Source organism: Centruroides vittatus, unplaced genomic scaffold (genome assembly GCF_030686945.1).
Source record: "Centruroides vittatus isolate TY-2023 unplaced genomic scaffold, ASM3068694v2 scaffold_386, whole genome shotgun sequence".
In the NCBI taxonomy this organism is placed as follows: domain Eukaryota; kingdom Metazoa; phylum Arthropoda; class Arachnida; order Scorpiones; family Buthidae; genus Centruroides; species Centruroides vittatus.
Genome location: NW_027122706.1, coordinates 3,079,762 through 3,095,888, shown reverse-complemented (window position 1 = coordinate 3,095,888; position 16,127 = coordinate 3,079,762). Strand labels below are relative to the sequence as shown.

Genomic DNA, 16,127 nt, shown 5'->3' with positions numbered 1-16,127 from the left:
AAGTAACTAGTACAGGGCTTAAAGTGACTCTCTTTTTTTAGCTTTTTTTCATAGCTCCTCTCTTTTTTAGCTTTTTCTGAGAAAAATGCACTTTTTTAGCTTTTTTCACTTCCCATGTGAAATTTTTTTTTCGTAAATGCGCTCAGGAGCGAAATAGTGACCAGCACGTTTCCATATGCCTTATGGACCGTGCGTGACATGATAAGGCACTGTCATATACACATGTAGTGTACTACATTTATATAGACTAACAAAACGAGGAGCTTCCCAAAGCTTGATACTCTGCACATGCTGTAGGAATTTGCACGTGGGTTCTCCTTGCTTGTATCCTTGTGAAATACCGATCTCCGCAGCGCTTCGATATAATCACTGTAGCGCTTCGCCGCTATTAACTATATGTATATATTTATGCTTTTTTTTTTTTTGATCGATTGTTCTATTTATATGTTTGTTTTTTCGTTTATGTCGCGTCGCGTATATGTTGTTGTATCGGGTTTTAGATGTGACGCACAGCCATTTTGTTGTGTACCGTACCGTCTGTTGTCGTCATTGCTGTGCCGTGGTTTTTGATTGGCTATTTGGAGGATCACGTGGGAGGAAAAGAAAAAGCTCCCGGATGGTGGGAGATATAAACGGGTGACTTCCACGTGTCGAGGCATTTTCATTTTTCTCTTTCGTGGATCGGGGATCTGGAGCGGTGAAGAGACGAGAGAAAGGATTCGAAGCAGAGCAGCCGATCAGAAAAAAAAAACAAGAACCAGCGAGAAGAATCTCATTTCGTAACAACGTGTCCCACGAAATACGGCGACGGTATCTACCATCTTGTAAATGTTTGTATAGTTTTTTAAGGTTTAATCGCGTATTAGTTTTAGTCTCGCGATTAATTACTGTTGTAATCATAGTGTTATTGTCATCCTTAATTTTGTTAAGAACGCTGTTTGCCTGTTTAAATCAGGCGATCAATCCCCCTTTTTTTGTGTGTGTAATTAATAAACCTTTGTTTGTTTATCTATATGCTTCTACCGACTATTCATTTCCACTTCCTTTCATACCCGCAAACCACGTGCTTGCGGAGTCTACATTGGCGTCCGCGACAGGATAGTGAATAGTCGGTTTAGCGTACATCCCCTCATTTCATTTTCGTTCAGTCCGTCGCACATTCCAGGCCCTACTATTTGTATAACGTATTCGTCGCTGCGCTGCACATCTTCGGTTTTGAAAATTTTTTTTTTCTTTCCTTATGGAAAGCCATACTGTAGTATCATCCGGATTGGCAATGGAGGGGATCAGTAACGTCCCTATTGTTACCGGGTTCATGGGGATGATCCCATGCTTTACGAATTCGCCAGGCGATGTTTTGGATATATGTCGCTTCTTTCAAACGGTGGAAAACGTGGCGTCTCTCGCAGGTTGGGAGGAGCAAGTCAAAGTAACCGTGGTTCAGGCCAGGCTTAAGGGTGAACCACTGTCGGTGTTTTTTGACCTAAGGGACCAAGGCATCACGAGTTACGACGAAATAAAGAGGGGTCTCATTAAATGCTTCGATCGGAGGGACAAAGAACAAGATCCTTTCAGTCAAGTCCTAAAAATAGCCCAAAAGAGAGGAGAGAAAGTCTGTGAGTACGGAATCCGCATAAGGTCTTTGTTCTCGCGCGCCGTGGCTCGTAACAGTAACTTGGCCACGCTCCGGGATAACGCTGTGAAAGAGTGTTTTTTGAGAGGTTTGGCCACTGACATCCGGAGGCAGGTAATGCAAAAACATCCGGACACCTTGGACCAAGCGATATGTAGGGCAGAGGAAGAGGAAGAGATTGAGGCGGCTTGCGGAAAAGGGAAAATAATGAGCGAGGTGTGCACGAATTCAGAACATAAGGTTTCGTCCTCTGAGAAAGAGGATGGCGTGAACAGCCGTATTGCAGAGCTCGAGGGTCAAATACGGGCATTGACGGAGTCGGTCGCATCGTTAACAGAATGTATGAAGGGAAATGGGAATCCCGATAGAAAGTGGAGCAATGAGAGAAGATGCTATGCTTGCGGGGAGAAGGGGCACCTGGCTAGACAGTGCAATAAGCGTAGGCATTTAAACTAATGGAGGGCCATTTGGGAGGTCAGACAGATGGCCAGAGCGTGAGATTGGAACTGACCACGAGGATCCAATTATCCAGACGCGGGTTACCGACAATCGAAGGTCTAATGTTAGGTACCATGGTTACTTGCCTAGTCGACACGGGCGCGGAAAGGACCGTTATTAGAGACGAGCTAGCTGAAAATATAAGAAAACAGAATAGAAACTGGGTTGTGTTTAATGATTCCTGTATAAGCGGAATGTCAGGTGCTCTCCTGAGAAGTGATGAGGCTGTAATTATCGATTGTAGATTCGAGAACGGGTGTAGGGTATGTGCTAAGGCTCCTAGTTTGAGTTTTCCAAAGGGGACGGACTATGACTTAATTTTCGGCATGGATGTTATTTGCCAACACCCAGAGCTGCTGACTGGCATCAGGGTAGTTGTGAATAGTACGAACCTGAGGGGAAGTGGGGATTTCTCCATTAATATAAACACTGAGCTAGGTGATAAGACGGGGTTATGGAAGTTGGATCACCTTGAGGAGAAGGTTAAGGAGAGGGTGATCGATGTGTTAAAAAGGTATCCAAACGCTATGGCTAACGAAGTTTCAGAGTTATCGGGGACCAAAGATCACGTGCACTCCCTTGAATTGACGTCTGAGTGTCCGATAAAAGTTAAGCAATACCGTATCCCATACAGCTACTTGCCTGCCCTCAAAAGACAAATTAATGACCTCCTGAAGGCGGGAATTTGCGAGGAGAGCACGTCAGAGTGGAACTCCCCGATACACGTCGTTCCGAAGGACTCTGGCGAGCTCCGCGTCACTCTGGATCTGAGGAAGGTAAACGAAATAACGAAAACGCAGGTTTTTCCGATGGCTAGGATCGATGACATATTATCTCAGCTTAATGGGAATAAATATTTTTCGGTTCTAGACCTTAAGGCGGGTTATTTTCAGATCCCCTTGGATCCCAGGGTGAGGCATGTTTTCGCGTTCTCCACACCTTGGGGCAAATACCAACTTTGCCGGATGCCTCAAGGGGGTAAGAACAGTGGGAGATTTTTTCAATATGTCATGACGAAAATCCTGGCTAAGTTCGTAGGGAACTCTTGCTTCGTCTTTCAAGACGACATCGTTTTGTTTTCCCAAACATTAGAGGACCACCTTGATTTGTTCGATCGCGTCATCAGCACCCTGAATAGCGAAGGCCTTAAACTTAACCCAAAAAAATGCCAGATATTAGCTGAAGAAGTAAGTTATCTAGGGCACATAATTAGTAGGGAGGGAGTACGTCCGGACCCAAGTAACATCGAATCCATAAGAATGGTGAGGGCGCCCCAGAGCGTGAAAGGTGTCCGCAGTTTCCTTGGCGCGGTAGGGTTTTTTCGAAATTTTATACCATCCTTTGCTGACCTTGCCGCACCGCTTACCGAGTTAACAAAGAAGGGAAAAAAATTTGTGTGGGGTCTGGAGTGCCAACAAGGGTTCGAAAAGTTGAAGGAAGCCATCGCCACACCGCCATTATTAGCACACCCTAATTTTAATGAACCCTTTTTCTTACACACCGATGCTTCTAAGATAGCGGCTGCTGCAGTGCTAGAGCAACGCAGAGAGGGGGGCTTAGTACCGATCGGCTACTTCAGTAAGAGGTTTCAGGGAGCTGAACTTAATTACTCGACCATAGAAAAGGAGTGTTTGGCCATAATCATGGCCCTGAGGCATTTTAAGTTTTTAATCTTGGGGCAAAGGACAATAATTCTCTCCGATCACAAGCCTTTGGTCTTTCTTAGTAACATCAAAAACGGAAGCAATCGCTTAATCAGATGGGTGATGGAGCTCATGGATTATGACATCGAGGTGCAGCACGTTAAGGGCGTGAATAATAATGTGGCGGACTTTTTGTCAAGGAACGTTAATGGGGTATATCACGTTGAGGTAGGGGCCACGAATTTTGCTATTCCTGATAGGTACGAAATACGTTTGTCGCAAGACAGAGACGAATTTTTTGGACCTATTAAACGGGATTTAATGAGAACTCCTGATGGTAACGGCATAAGGAGTAAGATGCCACAGTATATAGTAGTGGACGAATGCCTATATAGGCAAAGTTATTTCAGGGCGCGCGATCAGTATTACAGCCAGGTCTGCGTGGGGGAAGACATTTCCAAGGAGTTAATCAAGGCTATTCATAATAATAATCTGTCGGGGCATTGGGGAGTACGGAAGATGATGATGAGCATCGAAAAGCATTATTATGTCAGAAACCTAAAGGATAAAGTAGAGGAAGTGGTTAGGACCTGTGAAAAGTGTCAGAGGCACAATATTCATAAGGGAAAGGCCCCATTTCAGGAGAATGAGGTGGCTAATGCCCCTTTTCAGAAGATCGCCGTCGACATCATAGGTCCCCTTAATACGACGAGTCAAGGGAATAGCTTTATCCTTGTGATGATCGATATTTTCACGAGATTTGTAGAGATTCACCCCTTAAGAGATCAAACTGCGTGGTCGGTTAGCAATGCTATCTTTAACTCAATAATCTGTCGTTATGGTGCACCCGAAACTATTATCTCGGATAGGGGGACGAATTTTCTTTCGTCCCTGTTCTCCGATTGTTGTAAGTGGCTTGGGATCAAGAGAAACATTACTACAGCCTACAGACCGTGTTCAAACGGGTTATGTGAAAGAGTTAACAAGTCGCTAATAGAGATGATATCAAAGTCCTCGGAGAGAGGAGGGGCGGAATGGGATGAAATGATTTATCCGGCCTGCTTCGCTTATAATAATTCGCACCACTTGGCAATTGGCGAGTCGCCTGCATTCCTGTTATATGGAATAGATCCCCGCATTCCAAATTTCGAACAACACGTCGATGAAAGCACGACTGACGAGCGTAGGACGTTTCTCATCACAAAACTTCGTGCTCTAAGGGAGTCGGCAGGGAAACGCGCTACCAAATTTAACGAGAAAAGAAGAGAATACGGGAGTAAGGGGCGAAAATTGGAGAAGTTTTTAGTAGGACAAAAGGTCTGGGTGAGAAAGAAGGGGGGAAAGAAAAATAAATTCGCGGATAAATACAAAGGGCCCTTCCGCATCATTAGAGTTGTGAACCCGACTACGTATTGCGTAGAAGGGTGTAACTTCAAAGACAGGGAGACTGTCCATGTTGACCGTATAAAGATGTGCTACAGAGAACCGGTAGAAAAAACTAGGTGTGGGGAGAGAAAAAGGGGAGGAAAAAGGCAACATAGTGATCATGAAATAGAGGATGAAGAGGAGGGTCAAGATGGGAGATGGAACAGGAGATTGAGGAACAGTGATGTTAGGGTAAAGGGTGTTGGCAACGACGTTCCGCAGGGGAATAGCGCTGACGAAGGCATAAGCAAGCGACCGTACAACCTAAGGCATCGTGAGATTGACTTCCGTAGGCTACACTACGGTAGTTAATCGTCTCCGAGGGGAGATATGTAGCGCTTCGCCGCTATTAACTATATGTATATATTTATGTATTTTTTTTTTTTTCGATTGTTCTATTTATATGTTTGTTTTTTCGTTTATGTCGCGTCGCGTATATGTTGTTGTATCGGGTTTTAGATGTGACGCACAGCCATTTTGTTGTGTACCGTACCGTCTGTTGTCGTCATTGCTGTGCCGTGGTTTTTGATTGGCTATTTGGAGGATCACGTGGGAGGAAAAGAAAAAGCTCCCGGATGGTGGGAGATATAAACGGGTGACTTCCACGTGTCGAGGCATTTTCATTTTTCTCTTTCGTGGATCGGGGATCTGGAGCGGTGAAGAGACGAGAGAAAGGATTCGAAGCAGAGCAGCCGATCAGGAAAAAAAAAAAAACAAGAACCAGCGAGAAGAATCTCATTTCGTAACAACGTGTCCCACGAAATACGGCGACGGTATCTACCATCTTGTAAATGTTTGTATAGTTTTTTAAGGTTTAATCGCGTATTAGTTTTAGTCTCGCGATTAATTACTGTTGTAATCATAGTGTTATTGTCATCCTTAATTTTGTTAAGAACGCTGTTTGCCTGTTTAAATCAGGCGATCAATCCCCCTTTTTTTGTGTGTGTAATTAATAAACCTTTGTTTGTTTATCTATACGCTTCTACCGACTATTCATTTCCACTTCCTTTCATACCCGCAAACCACGTGCTTGCAGAGTCTACATCACGCTGCATTAAGACATAAGTACACTTCTAGTTCGGCGTTAAGAGTGATTTTTATACAGCATTATTTTTAGCATTTGTATTTATTTAAGCGCAGTGAACAAAAGAAAGAAATAGATTTTATTTAATACTAACAGTAGAAACTCCTGTTTTAACAACGGAAAATCGTATAGAACCCAATACTTTCTGAAGTAAGTTGCTAAGCAAACTTCTTCCCAACCGCCTGCTATTCTTTAATTTAAATGATGACATTACTCGTTTTTGACTACTGTAGAAAAACTGAAAATAATAATTGTTGAGCAATAATAAATTTGATTTCTACTGTTATTATTAAATAAAACGTTGTACGGCACTCGTTTCAAAGCTTGTATCTTTCTAGCACTCTGTAAAATTAAAGATCGAGCGAATCTAGTGCCAGGAAATACAAGATTTTAAACTAATATCCTAAATATTAATAACTTCTGTAGAGACAATCTTTAGACAAAGACAAAAGTTTGGTTTTAAGTGGGTGCTTATATATTTGGCATGCACCATGGTTTTCTGCATTCTAACGGTGTCCTTCATTTTCCATTTCGACAGAAACTATAAAACTCGTTACGCGCGTGCGCATTCGAACAGCTGCAGTCAATCCGGCACCAAATTAAAAAATTAATTTGTAAATATTTAGCGTCGAAAAACCGCTATTTTCACTTTAATCTAGCTTTTCGATATGCTTCTAGTCGAACTCAGTCAAAAAATTAATTTAATTATAATTTATTGAAGATTTTAATTTTTTAATATTAGAAAGTAATTAGCATAAATTACATGGTGTCATGTCTCATCTTCGCTCCCGTTCAAGTTTATTGTCCTATACATGCGCCGATGTTCGTTTTTACTTCTGCTGGGGTTTTATTTCAACTTCGACCGTTTGGTTACACAAAGTGGGGAGATGGGCGTCACGTGATCGCATACCTGACTTTTTACAAGTTTCCTTACCTCGAAAGAAACTTATATATTTTCTCGATTTTAATTATTATTAATTAACTTTTTGGATGGATTCTTATATCTTTGTATTATCTAAAGTTGCAGATATAAATGCATAAAACTTTATTTAAAAAATTGTTTTTCTTATATTTTAAAATTCAAAAATAAATTAAATATTGGAAATGCTAAACTATAAGTGTACAGTGTGTTTTACATTATCATTGCGAACAGATACAGCCAATTATTTTATAAATGTATTTATTATTTTAATTTTTATAAATTATTTAATTTGATGCACTGTGATCAATTAATTACTGTGGCGCGTTAACATGGGCATAGCCAGGAAGGGGCATGGGTGGGCATGCCACCCAGTTAACCTGGTGCCCCTCCCCAGAAAATTACAGCTCGGCCCCCATGCAGTTAACTCGGTGCCCCTTCCCAGAAAATTACAGCCTCTACTAGGCCCCCTATAACAAACTCTGGCTACACCAATGCGTGTTAATTAATATGGAGGCGAGACTCGATTCAATTACTTTTTCATTTCAGACGTTAATTACAGTGTTATTTTAATGTAATTTTATACATAATGTATGTTTATTATGATTAATAAATATATATAGGAATAATATCTGTGTCTAATAAAACAAAGCGATTATAAAAATAAAAAGCGTGCGTTCCATCTCGATCTTTTGTAAGCGAAATTTTATGATTTTAATTTTTAAAAAATGAGATTTTTATTTATAATTTCTGTAATTTGATCTATAAGGGCAAAAAACTAAACTTATCAAATATCAACTCTCTGTAAATAATTTCATCATTTACTTATTAACGTCAGATTTGTTAAATTTCATGGGATTGTATTATTTTTCAACTTCAGGGTAGTAGAAAGCTTTGTATATTTTCTCCCGTAAAAGTAATAGACTCTGCCGGTTCCCCACTGTGAAGGACAACTAACTGCTAAATGTTTAATTACATTGTTTTCATAAACTCTCTTCTCTGTCAGTTGTGGGTCGAATGACTAACAAATTGTTTTATTGTATTCAGGGGAATAGATTTGGAGACTAGTATTACCAGTAATGAATTCTGTAATTTTATATTTAATCATTTAAAAAATATTGATAAAATTACCAAATAAATGATTGGGTCACAATTACTAGTGGTATTGCTATATAACAGACGTGGGCAAATGCGACTCCGAGAGCCGCATGCGGCTCTTTTTGAGTTTTATGTGGCTCTTGCCAAAAGTGTTAATTTCTGCTTTTTATTATTATTTTTACAGTTTTATTTCCACAATTTTGTGAAAATGTGTTTATTAAAAAAATTCAATACTTGTTTTATATTATATAATAAAATCGAGGTACAGAACTACAGTACAGAATAAAAAAAGTACAGAACTGCGGCTTCCATGCATTTTGCAAAACCTACATTTCGGCTCCCACTGAACTTTTGCTTGCCCACCCCTGCTATATAATGAACATGCAACCCACTGATTCTGCCAGAAGTTGTTTTTTCTTCTTCTTTAATTACAGTTTTTTTAATGAAGAAATCAAAAAATGTACCTTGAAATAAATGGCATTTGAAATTTGGCATGTTATATGGAAACACATTCTGGTAGTTATGTTACTATTCCATTTGCTTTGCTGTGTAACGGTGGGAATTCTGTACGGGGTACATGAAAACTTAATGCGGGCCTGTTCTGGCTTAATGCAGTCTTACTGGTCACTTTTCTGGAGTATAAACTCGGCCTAACTATTTTCATATTTAATCTTATCAGTCCACTTAATAATCAATCTAATATCATATGCAATGTTATTGATACAAAATATGTGTGCGTTTGTGTGGTTTTTTAATAACGCCTATTTTCGTTCATTTTAACACTATTAGCTTTTTTAGCTTTTTTTCAGTGTGAACTCTCTTTTCTCACTTTTTTTTTATTGCCATGACTGCTTTAAGCTCTGCTAGTACTTTAAAAATTCATTGTTTAATCATTATTTGCTTGCAATGCAGTAGTTTAAATTCCTGGTGTGTTTTACTTCAATTGTACACTAGCTGTTGTTAAAGACAATATGGCAAAAAAAAAACAGCAGGCAATCAATACTGGATGAATTAACATTAATAACAATTATAAGTAATAAACTTCCAAATTATACATTTTTTAACTGTTTTAATATATATCTTTTTAATGTGAGAGTCAGTAAAACCAGATTTTTCATTAATTATACTTTTCTTTACCCATTTAATGTTATTGATAATTATCATTATTATTATATGAGTTCTAAAGTGATTGAAGTAAGCAGATTCTGCTATTAAAAAATAGCAGAATAAAAAATAAGTTTGTTGTGATATAACAAACATTTCTTATTTTGCTATGATGATAGTAAATATATTAATTTAAAACAATTACTGTACTTACATGTATATAGGCCACACATTTTTACCATAAAATTTTTGTCTAGCATCAGGGTGCAGCTTATACTCGAAATAATGAATAATTTTAAAACAATTTAAAATTTTAAGGCAGTTTACATCATTAATTATCTTTACATATCTTAGGACTTGTAGCAAGATTATTTGGAGGTTTTAGGCCACCTGGGAAAAGAAGTAAGAAGAAGAAAAAGGCATGAAGAAAAAGAAGAAAAGAAAGGAGGTGTCTGAGCAATAATGCTACAGGACTATAAAAATTATAATCAACGTCTTCATTTGAAACTTACAGTTATTGTTTATGATCTTCACTTGAAACTTCATTGTCACTACCAATGTCACTTGAGTCTTCATTCTCAGATGATGCAAGATACACTGCATCGTCTTCTGACCTGTCGATCGCATTGGAAATGGATATGACTTTGAAACTTTTGGACATCATTTCTTCTGGTATTAGTTTTCATAAGCCACAATCCATTTGCTCATCTGAGATGGACAGTTTTCTTAGCCTTCTGGTTGGTGTTGTCTTTGTAGCTGTGCACCTCCAATCACAGTAGAAACATCACATATGTGCTTTAAAAGGATGGTCGATGGATACATCAGGTGGTTGCAGCATTCCAGTCATCTAAAATATAATACATCTCAAAGCTCAATGATATATTAATAAACCAACAAACATATTAATAATTATAGCCATATATTAGCCCGATTATTTAGGCATTTGTTGGTTTACTCCAGTCATCCCTCCTGGTACCACAACCATGTCACTTTTTTCATTCCTCATCTTTTTTTCGTGGTTTTGGTCAGATGACCTCGGAAACTGTCAACAATCAACATGGATTGCCAATGTACAGTGCATCTGGATACCACAACCACACTAACTTCAGCCAATTCATGTAGAGTTCTTCTGTCATCCAGCCTTGATTTTGAACTCCTAGCAATATTCCAGGCAGTAGTGCTTATTTTGGCAGGGTTTTACGCTTAAAAATGACATTAGGTGGTGACTTGTTTCCATCATTGGTGATGCACAGCAATACAACACTGCTTTTCTGCTCCCACTGTTTGTACCAGAAATGTTTTTTACCTGCCTAATTGACTGTAGTGTCACTTGACATATCAAAGAAGACAGGAATTTCATCAGCATTGCCTGTTGCTCTTAAGTTATAGCTATATGTCTTTCTTAAGCTGAGGACATTTTTCTGAAATCTAAGTAGTTTCTCTTTGTAGCTGTTGGGAAGCTGCTGTGCCATTGAAGTTTGTTGCCAAATCATAAGCTCATGTCATGCCATAAAACTTTTTGCCCAGCTATAAATTCTCTTAAATTCACTTGCAGGAATTTTCATATTTTGAGCAATCCTTCGGGCTTTAAACTGAATTATTTCAACAGATACAGAAAATCCATTTGTCTGAATTTCACAGATATATAATAGCTCAACAGATTTTCTTCCAGGTTGGGATATTTCACTGTCTTTCCACAAAACAATTGCTGATTTTGTGATGTTTTCTCAAGAACATCCTTTGTTTGAATCCATTGCTGCAAATTTTTTTCGTCTACATCGAACTTCTTTCCTGCTGCTTAATTTCCATTTTCTTGTGCATAATGCATCACTTGCAATTTAAACTTTGCTGTGTTACTCACTCTCACTCAACTCACGTTTAATATGCACTGAGCAAGCGTTCAACAATAAGCATTAACTATCACTTAATTCCCATTTGAAATTTGCAATGTTGCCATATTTCTATATACCCATGTCTCTACTCTCATTCCTTGGTGGAATTGTAAGATTTTTATTTTTTTTTCCAAATATATCATTTCATAAATGGGGCGCGGCTTTATACATGCATATGGCTTATACATGCGTAAATATGGTATGACGTTTATAAGACCAAAAAAAATATTATCATCGATAGTATAATAAAGAGTACAAAATAAAATTAATTTTTCATTACCATTATTATTTATCAAGATTTGAGTAGAATCATATTTTTGGTTAAATACAACTAATATGTTTATTTGTTGTAATTGCATGATTAATTGAACTGTTTTTTTTTTGTTTTATTTCAAATGCAAGTATTAAAATTTTTGAATTTTAAAACAAATTAAAAAAACCTTCTTTTTCAGGCAAAAAGAAAACAATTATGGGTTCCCTTGATAGAAAAAGCTGTAGCAAAATTGCATGGTTGTTATGAAGCTCTTGTATCTGGACGAGCTATTGAAGGGTTATGTACTCTAACAGGTGCTCCTTGTGAAAGCATACCTTTACAACGTATGTTCAATTAAAGTATTAAGTGCAATTTTAAATCTATCTTTTATAATTTGTGGAATTAGCCATAAATTTTTTAAAAATATTTCAATAGAAATGATTTTTATACAGCTTCTTCAATACCAAATGAAGAAGGTATTGATCAGGATTTAATTTGGGCACAGCTTCTGAGCTCAAGATCAGCAAGGTAAAATAAAATTTAAATTTATTTTAAAATTTGTGATTGTAATTTTTGTTAGATAGTTATTTATGTTATATTTTTTAACATCATTAGAACATCATTTTTGTTTAAATAATTATATTAGTGACAAAATCCATATCTTTAGCTTAATTAACTCAAAGTTAATGATTTTTATAGTTCAGATTTTTTTTTAGTAAAAAAAACTTTCAAAACTAATTATGAGATCATTAAATTTGAAAGTGAACCAAAAGTTTCAAAAATGTTTTTTTGTTAAATGAAACAACTTTGCTATTTGCCATTTTTAGAATGAAAGTTCATTTCTATTTTCTAATACATAATAATAATAAGAAATTTTCTGTAAAGATAAAAGATACACTGTTAATTAACATATTAAATATTTTAATACAGTGGACCCTTGTTATAGCGCTGCTCACTATACTGCACACTCGATTATAGCATGGGCAATGTTCGCGACGCGATAAGCTCAAACATGTTTATACAGGTCTGTGCGGCGTTAGTGAGTAGCGCATTTTATTGTTACTGCGTATTGAGTAATTGTGTATGTATTGAGCTCCTGAATGTATTTTGAATAGTGTTTAATTATTGTATGTACGATGAGTAAAAAAAAGTTTACAGTGTGAAAGAAAAGCTCGAATTATTGCTAAAGTAAAGAGGTGAACTGCGTTACAGTATGTTGCTTGGTATAACGCGGGTGTTGTTTCCCGCCGACATGCACGTTATATCGGGGGTCCACTGTATTTAAAATGAAAATTAATTATTGAAGTATGTAATAATTTAATACATTTAAAATATGTTATCCATGCCTTTATAAACTCAAGTTTTGTATATTGCAAAGTAAGTGACGTAAATTAAAAAGGAATTAAAAGATATGAATTTAATTTTAAGACCAATAATTTTTTTAATAAATATAAAATTTTTTCTCTAATATTTACTCTGTTGTTCTAAGATTTTTAATGGGAGCATCTTGTGGAGGAGGAAATATGCAAGTAAATGATCAAGATTATCATACAGTAGGATTAAGGCCTCGTCATGCGTATTCTGTATTAGATGTACAAGATATTGATGGATTAAGGTAAATATATCTTTATCTTTTTCTTTACTAAATGAGTTAAAACAAGTTTTGATATACTAAGTTCTGTAATGTGACTTGTTGTCACAGGTGCTTTTTTGTCCTAATGTGTGTTTATTGCACAATTACTGGACAAGTTGGTGCAAACATCTTTCAGGATTGGACTTGAAAGCATCACCTGATATTTGCAGGGTTTCACCAAGAATTCAAACCTCATTATGTCTTTGTGTCAGCACTTATAAAAGAAATTTTTTTTCACAACAGCACCAATCATTTAGGAGTCACTCATAAGTTGTTTTTCAAATTGCTTTTCAGCCATCATTCATTCAGCAAAGTCAATGATTAGAATCAACAGGCTGATTAAAAACTTCTAGGAAAAACACCTTGTCTCTAGAATTCACACTCAACAACCTTTTAAAAAACCAGTAATAGTACAGTAGAGAGTCGTTAATCGGAACGCCGGTAATCGGAATGGCCGGTAATCGGAACGATTTTCAGTCGGACTGTGTCATGCTGAATCGAACGTTTTTGATACTAGATTTACTTCTAAAGTATAATTTTCATGTTTTTATATTCTTCAATATATTTATTTTGTTTGTACAAAATGCAGAATTAATTTTTAACGATACAATAGCCTCGATTATTATTATAAAAATTTTCATTAGGCTTAAAATTGATGAAAATTCAACGCAAAGCGACACGCAACGGGGAAAAATTCAACACGAAGCGACACGCAATGGAGAAAAATTTGAACATCGGACAGGTTAATGTATTTTTTCGTACATAATGGGTAATCGGAACAAATGACTAATCAGAACAACCCCAGTCCCCAATTGATTCTGATTTTCGACTCTCTACTGTAATTGAAAACAAACATTTTCGACCGTTAACTCAGTCTTCCTCAGGTTCTAAATATTAGGAGTAGGAAATGAGATTCGGTTGGAAAGGAATCACTTGACGCAATTTATCACACTTAAACATTTATTAGATGGCACGAAAGTTTATACAATATGTTACACAACTAAAGAAGACACAGTATGCATTATCATCACGGAAAGAGAGAGAGAGAGAGTTCACAAATTTCAGTACGAGTTTGAACTAGAAATCCCACATTGAGAAGAACAGGAGATAAGTCTTGGCATCTATTAACAGTTCTGGAAAATAGCAGTACACAAGCCAAAGGATGACAAGAAATCTGAAGACATGAATGAATCTTCAGATGGTAATAGCACACGGGCACAGATCTTAAAGGGATGAAGAATGAATGACGACTGACTGGAATCAGCCATTCCTTGTTATATTAAAAGCAGCAAATATCTTAGAGGTATCTAAAAGTTGCAGGAAAGGTGTAACTTCCAACACTGAGAAAGCATAAGTTGAAACTCTTTCAGGTCAGAAAGTTGACATACATTAGTTTCTGATGAGATCATACTTGAGTTTTATTCTTTTTTTCTTGTTCAGTTCTCACACTTGTAATCTGACTATCCAAGAAAAGAGAATGAAAGTGGAGAAAACTGGCAAAGGCATAAAATGGAAATATGTGGACTGAATTTGACAAAGAAAATAGAAATTATCAGCAAACTGGAAAAAGATGCAAGTTGCAGAAAATTATGAATGATTTTAACATTGGATTATCAACAGTATTAGACATAAAAAGAAAGAAAGAAAGAAAGAAAAGCTGTTGTTATCATTCATAGTAGAAAGTGAAGTACCTACTAAGCATAAGAAGCCTTGTTGCATCTATTACACCAAGACTTGGCTGAATTAGATGCAGATTTTACAAACGGTTTAATTTTTCTGTTTTGTGGTCGCTGTTTATTAGATCTTGTGTGTGAATGTCTCTTTAATCCAAACTTTTGTTCGGTAGATTATCTCACAGCATCATGGTTAGAAATGTGAAGTGCGCGAATGCCATACACAAAGAAACTGGAATTTTTAAAATCAGAATCTTTAATTCGTGTAACAGGATACAGGAATTTTTGTGGGATGCCAGCAAAAAAAAAAAAAATCTCTTTCTCCGACAGGTATATATATTAGCATAGTTACTGACACTATGGCGAGAATACCAACATATGTTAAATCTCGCGACGATTCCTTTCTTTTTTTACAAAATAAGCAGTCTACTAAGAGTAATTAAAATATATGTATATCTTACAACTAAACTTATAACTAATTATAATTAATGTAGGACGATAGATAAAATGTAGAAGAAAAAAGTAAAGAATGGAATGAAAAAGAAAGGGGTACCCAAATATTTCGGCGTTATTACGGTGAGATATATCTTATATATAAAATTCTCGTGTCACAATGTTAGTTACCGTACTCCTCCGAAACGGCTTTACCGATTTTTACCAAATTTGATATGCATATTCAGTAGGTCTGAGAATCGGCTACTATCTATTTTTCATACCCCTACACCATCTCCCCCCTTTCAAAAATATATTTATATATAAATTAAGGCTTTTATGTCCAACAGATGGCGCTACCTTCCGACGAACTAAGTTTGCTTTTCTGTCAGGCATTATGCTTTTCTGTGAGAATGGACTGAAGCAGATCATTTTCTATCTATCTATATAAATAATATATAACGTTCGTTTGTTCTTTTCTATGTTGTTTATATTAGTTTTAGTTTACGTTGTTTAGCATCGCGCGTGAGTTCTTTTGTATTTTATTTAAATTTGAAATTGGTTATTCGGAACAGTATTCGAATGTTGTTAGCCTGACGATGGCCATGGAATGGGCCGAAAACGTTTGTTTATGATTAAAGTTAAAGGTTCTCAGCATCAAGGTGTTGTTGTCTTACAGTGTAATAGAGTCTGAGTGAGGTTAGGAGAATAACTATTAATTATTCCTATTTTATTAAAATTATTACTTAATATAAATATTAATATAAATAAAATATAACGTTCGTTTGTTCCTACCGATTCCTTTGAAATTTTGACACAACGTTGCATTCGAATACGCAC

At 36.6% G+C, this 16,127-nt stretch overlaps 1 protein-coding gene across 2 annotated transcripts in view; it reads left to right on the top strand.

Moving 5' to 3' along the window:
* Nucleotides 1-16,127, top strand: part of LOC136988711 (calpain-15-like) — a 124,529-nt gene that overhangs the window by 80,466 nt on the left and 27,936 nt on the right. For both annotated transcript variants that reach the window (XM_067286656.1, XM_067286655.1), the window contains exons 5-7: nucleotides 11,749-11,893; nucleotides 12,002-12,077; nucleotides 13,039-13,164. In XM_067286656.1, the coding sequence (XP_067142757.1) occupies nucleotides 11,749-11,893; nucleotides 12,002-12,077; nucleotides 13,039-13,164 (347 nt within the window). The remainder of the gene's footprint in view (nucleotides 1-11,748; nucleotides 11,894-12,001; nucleotides 12,078-13,038; nucleotides 13,165-16,127) is intronic.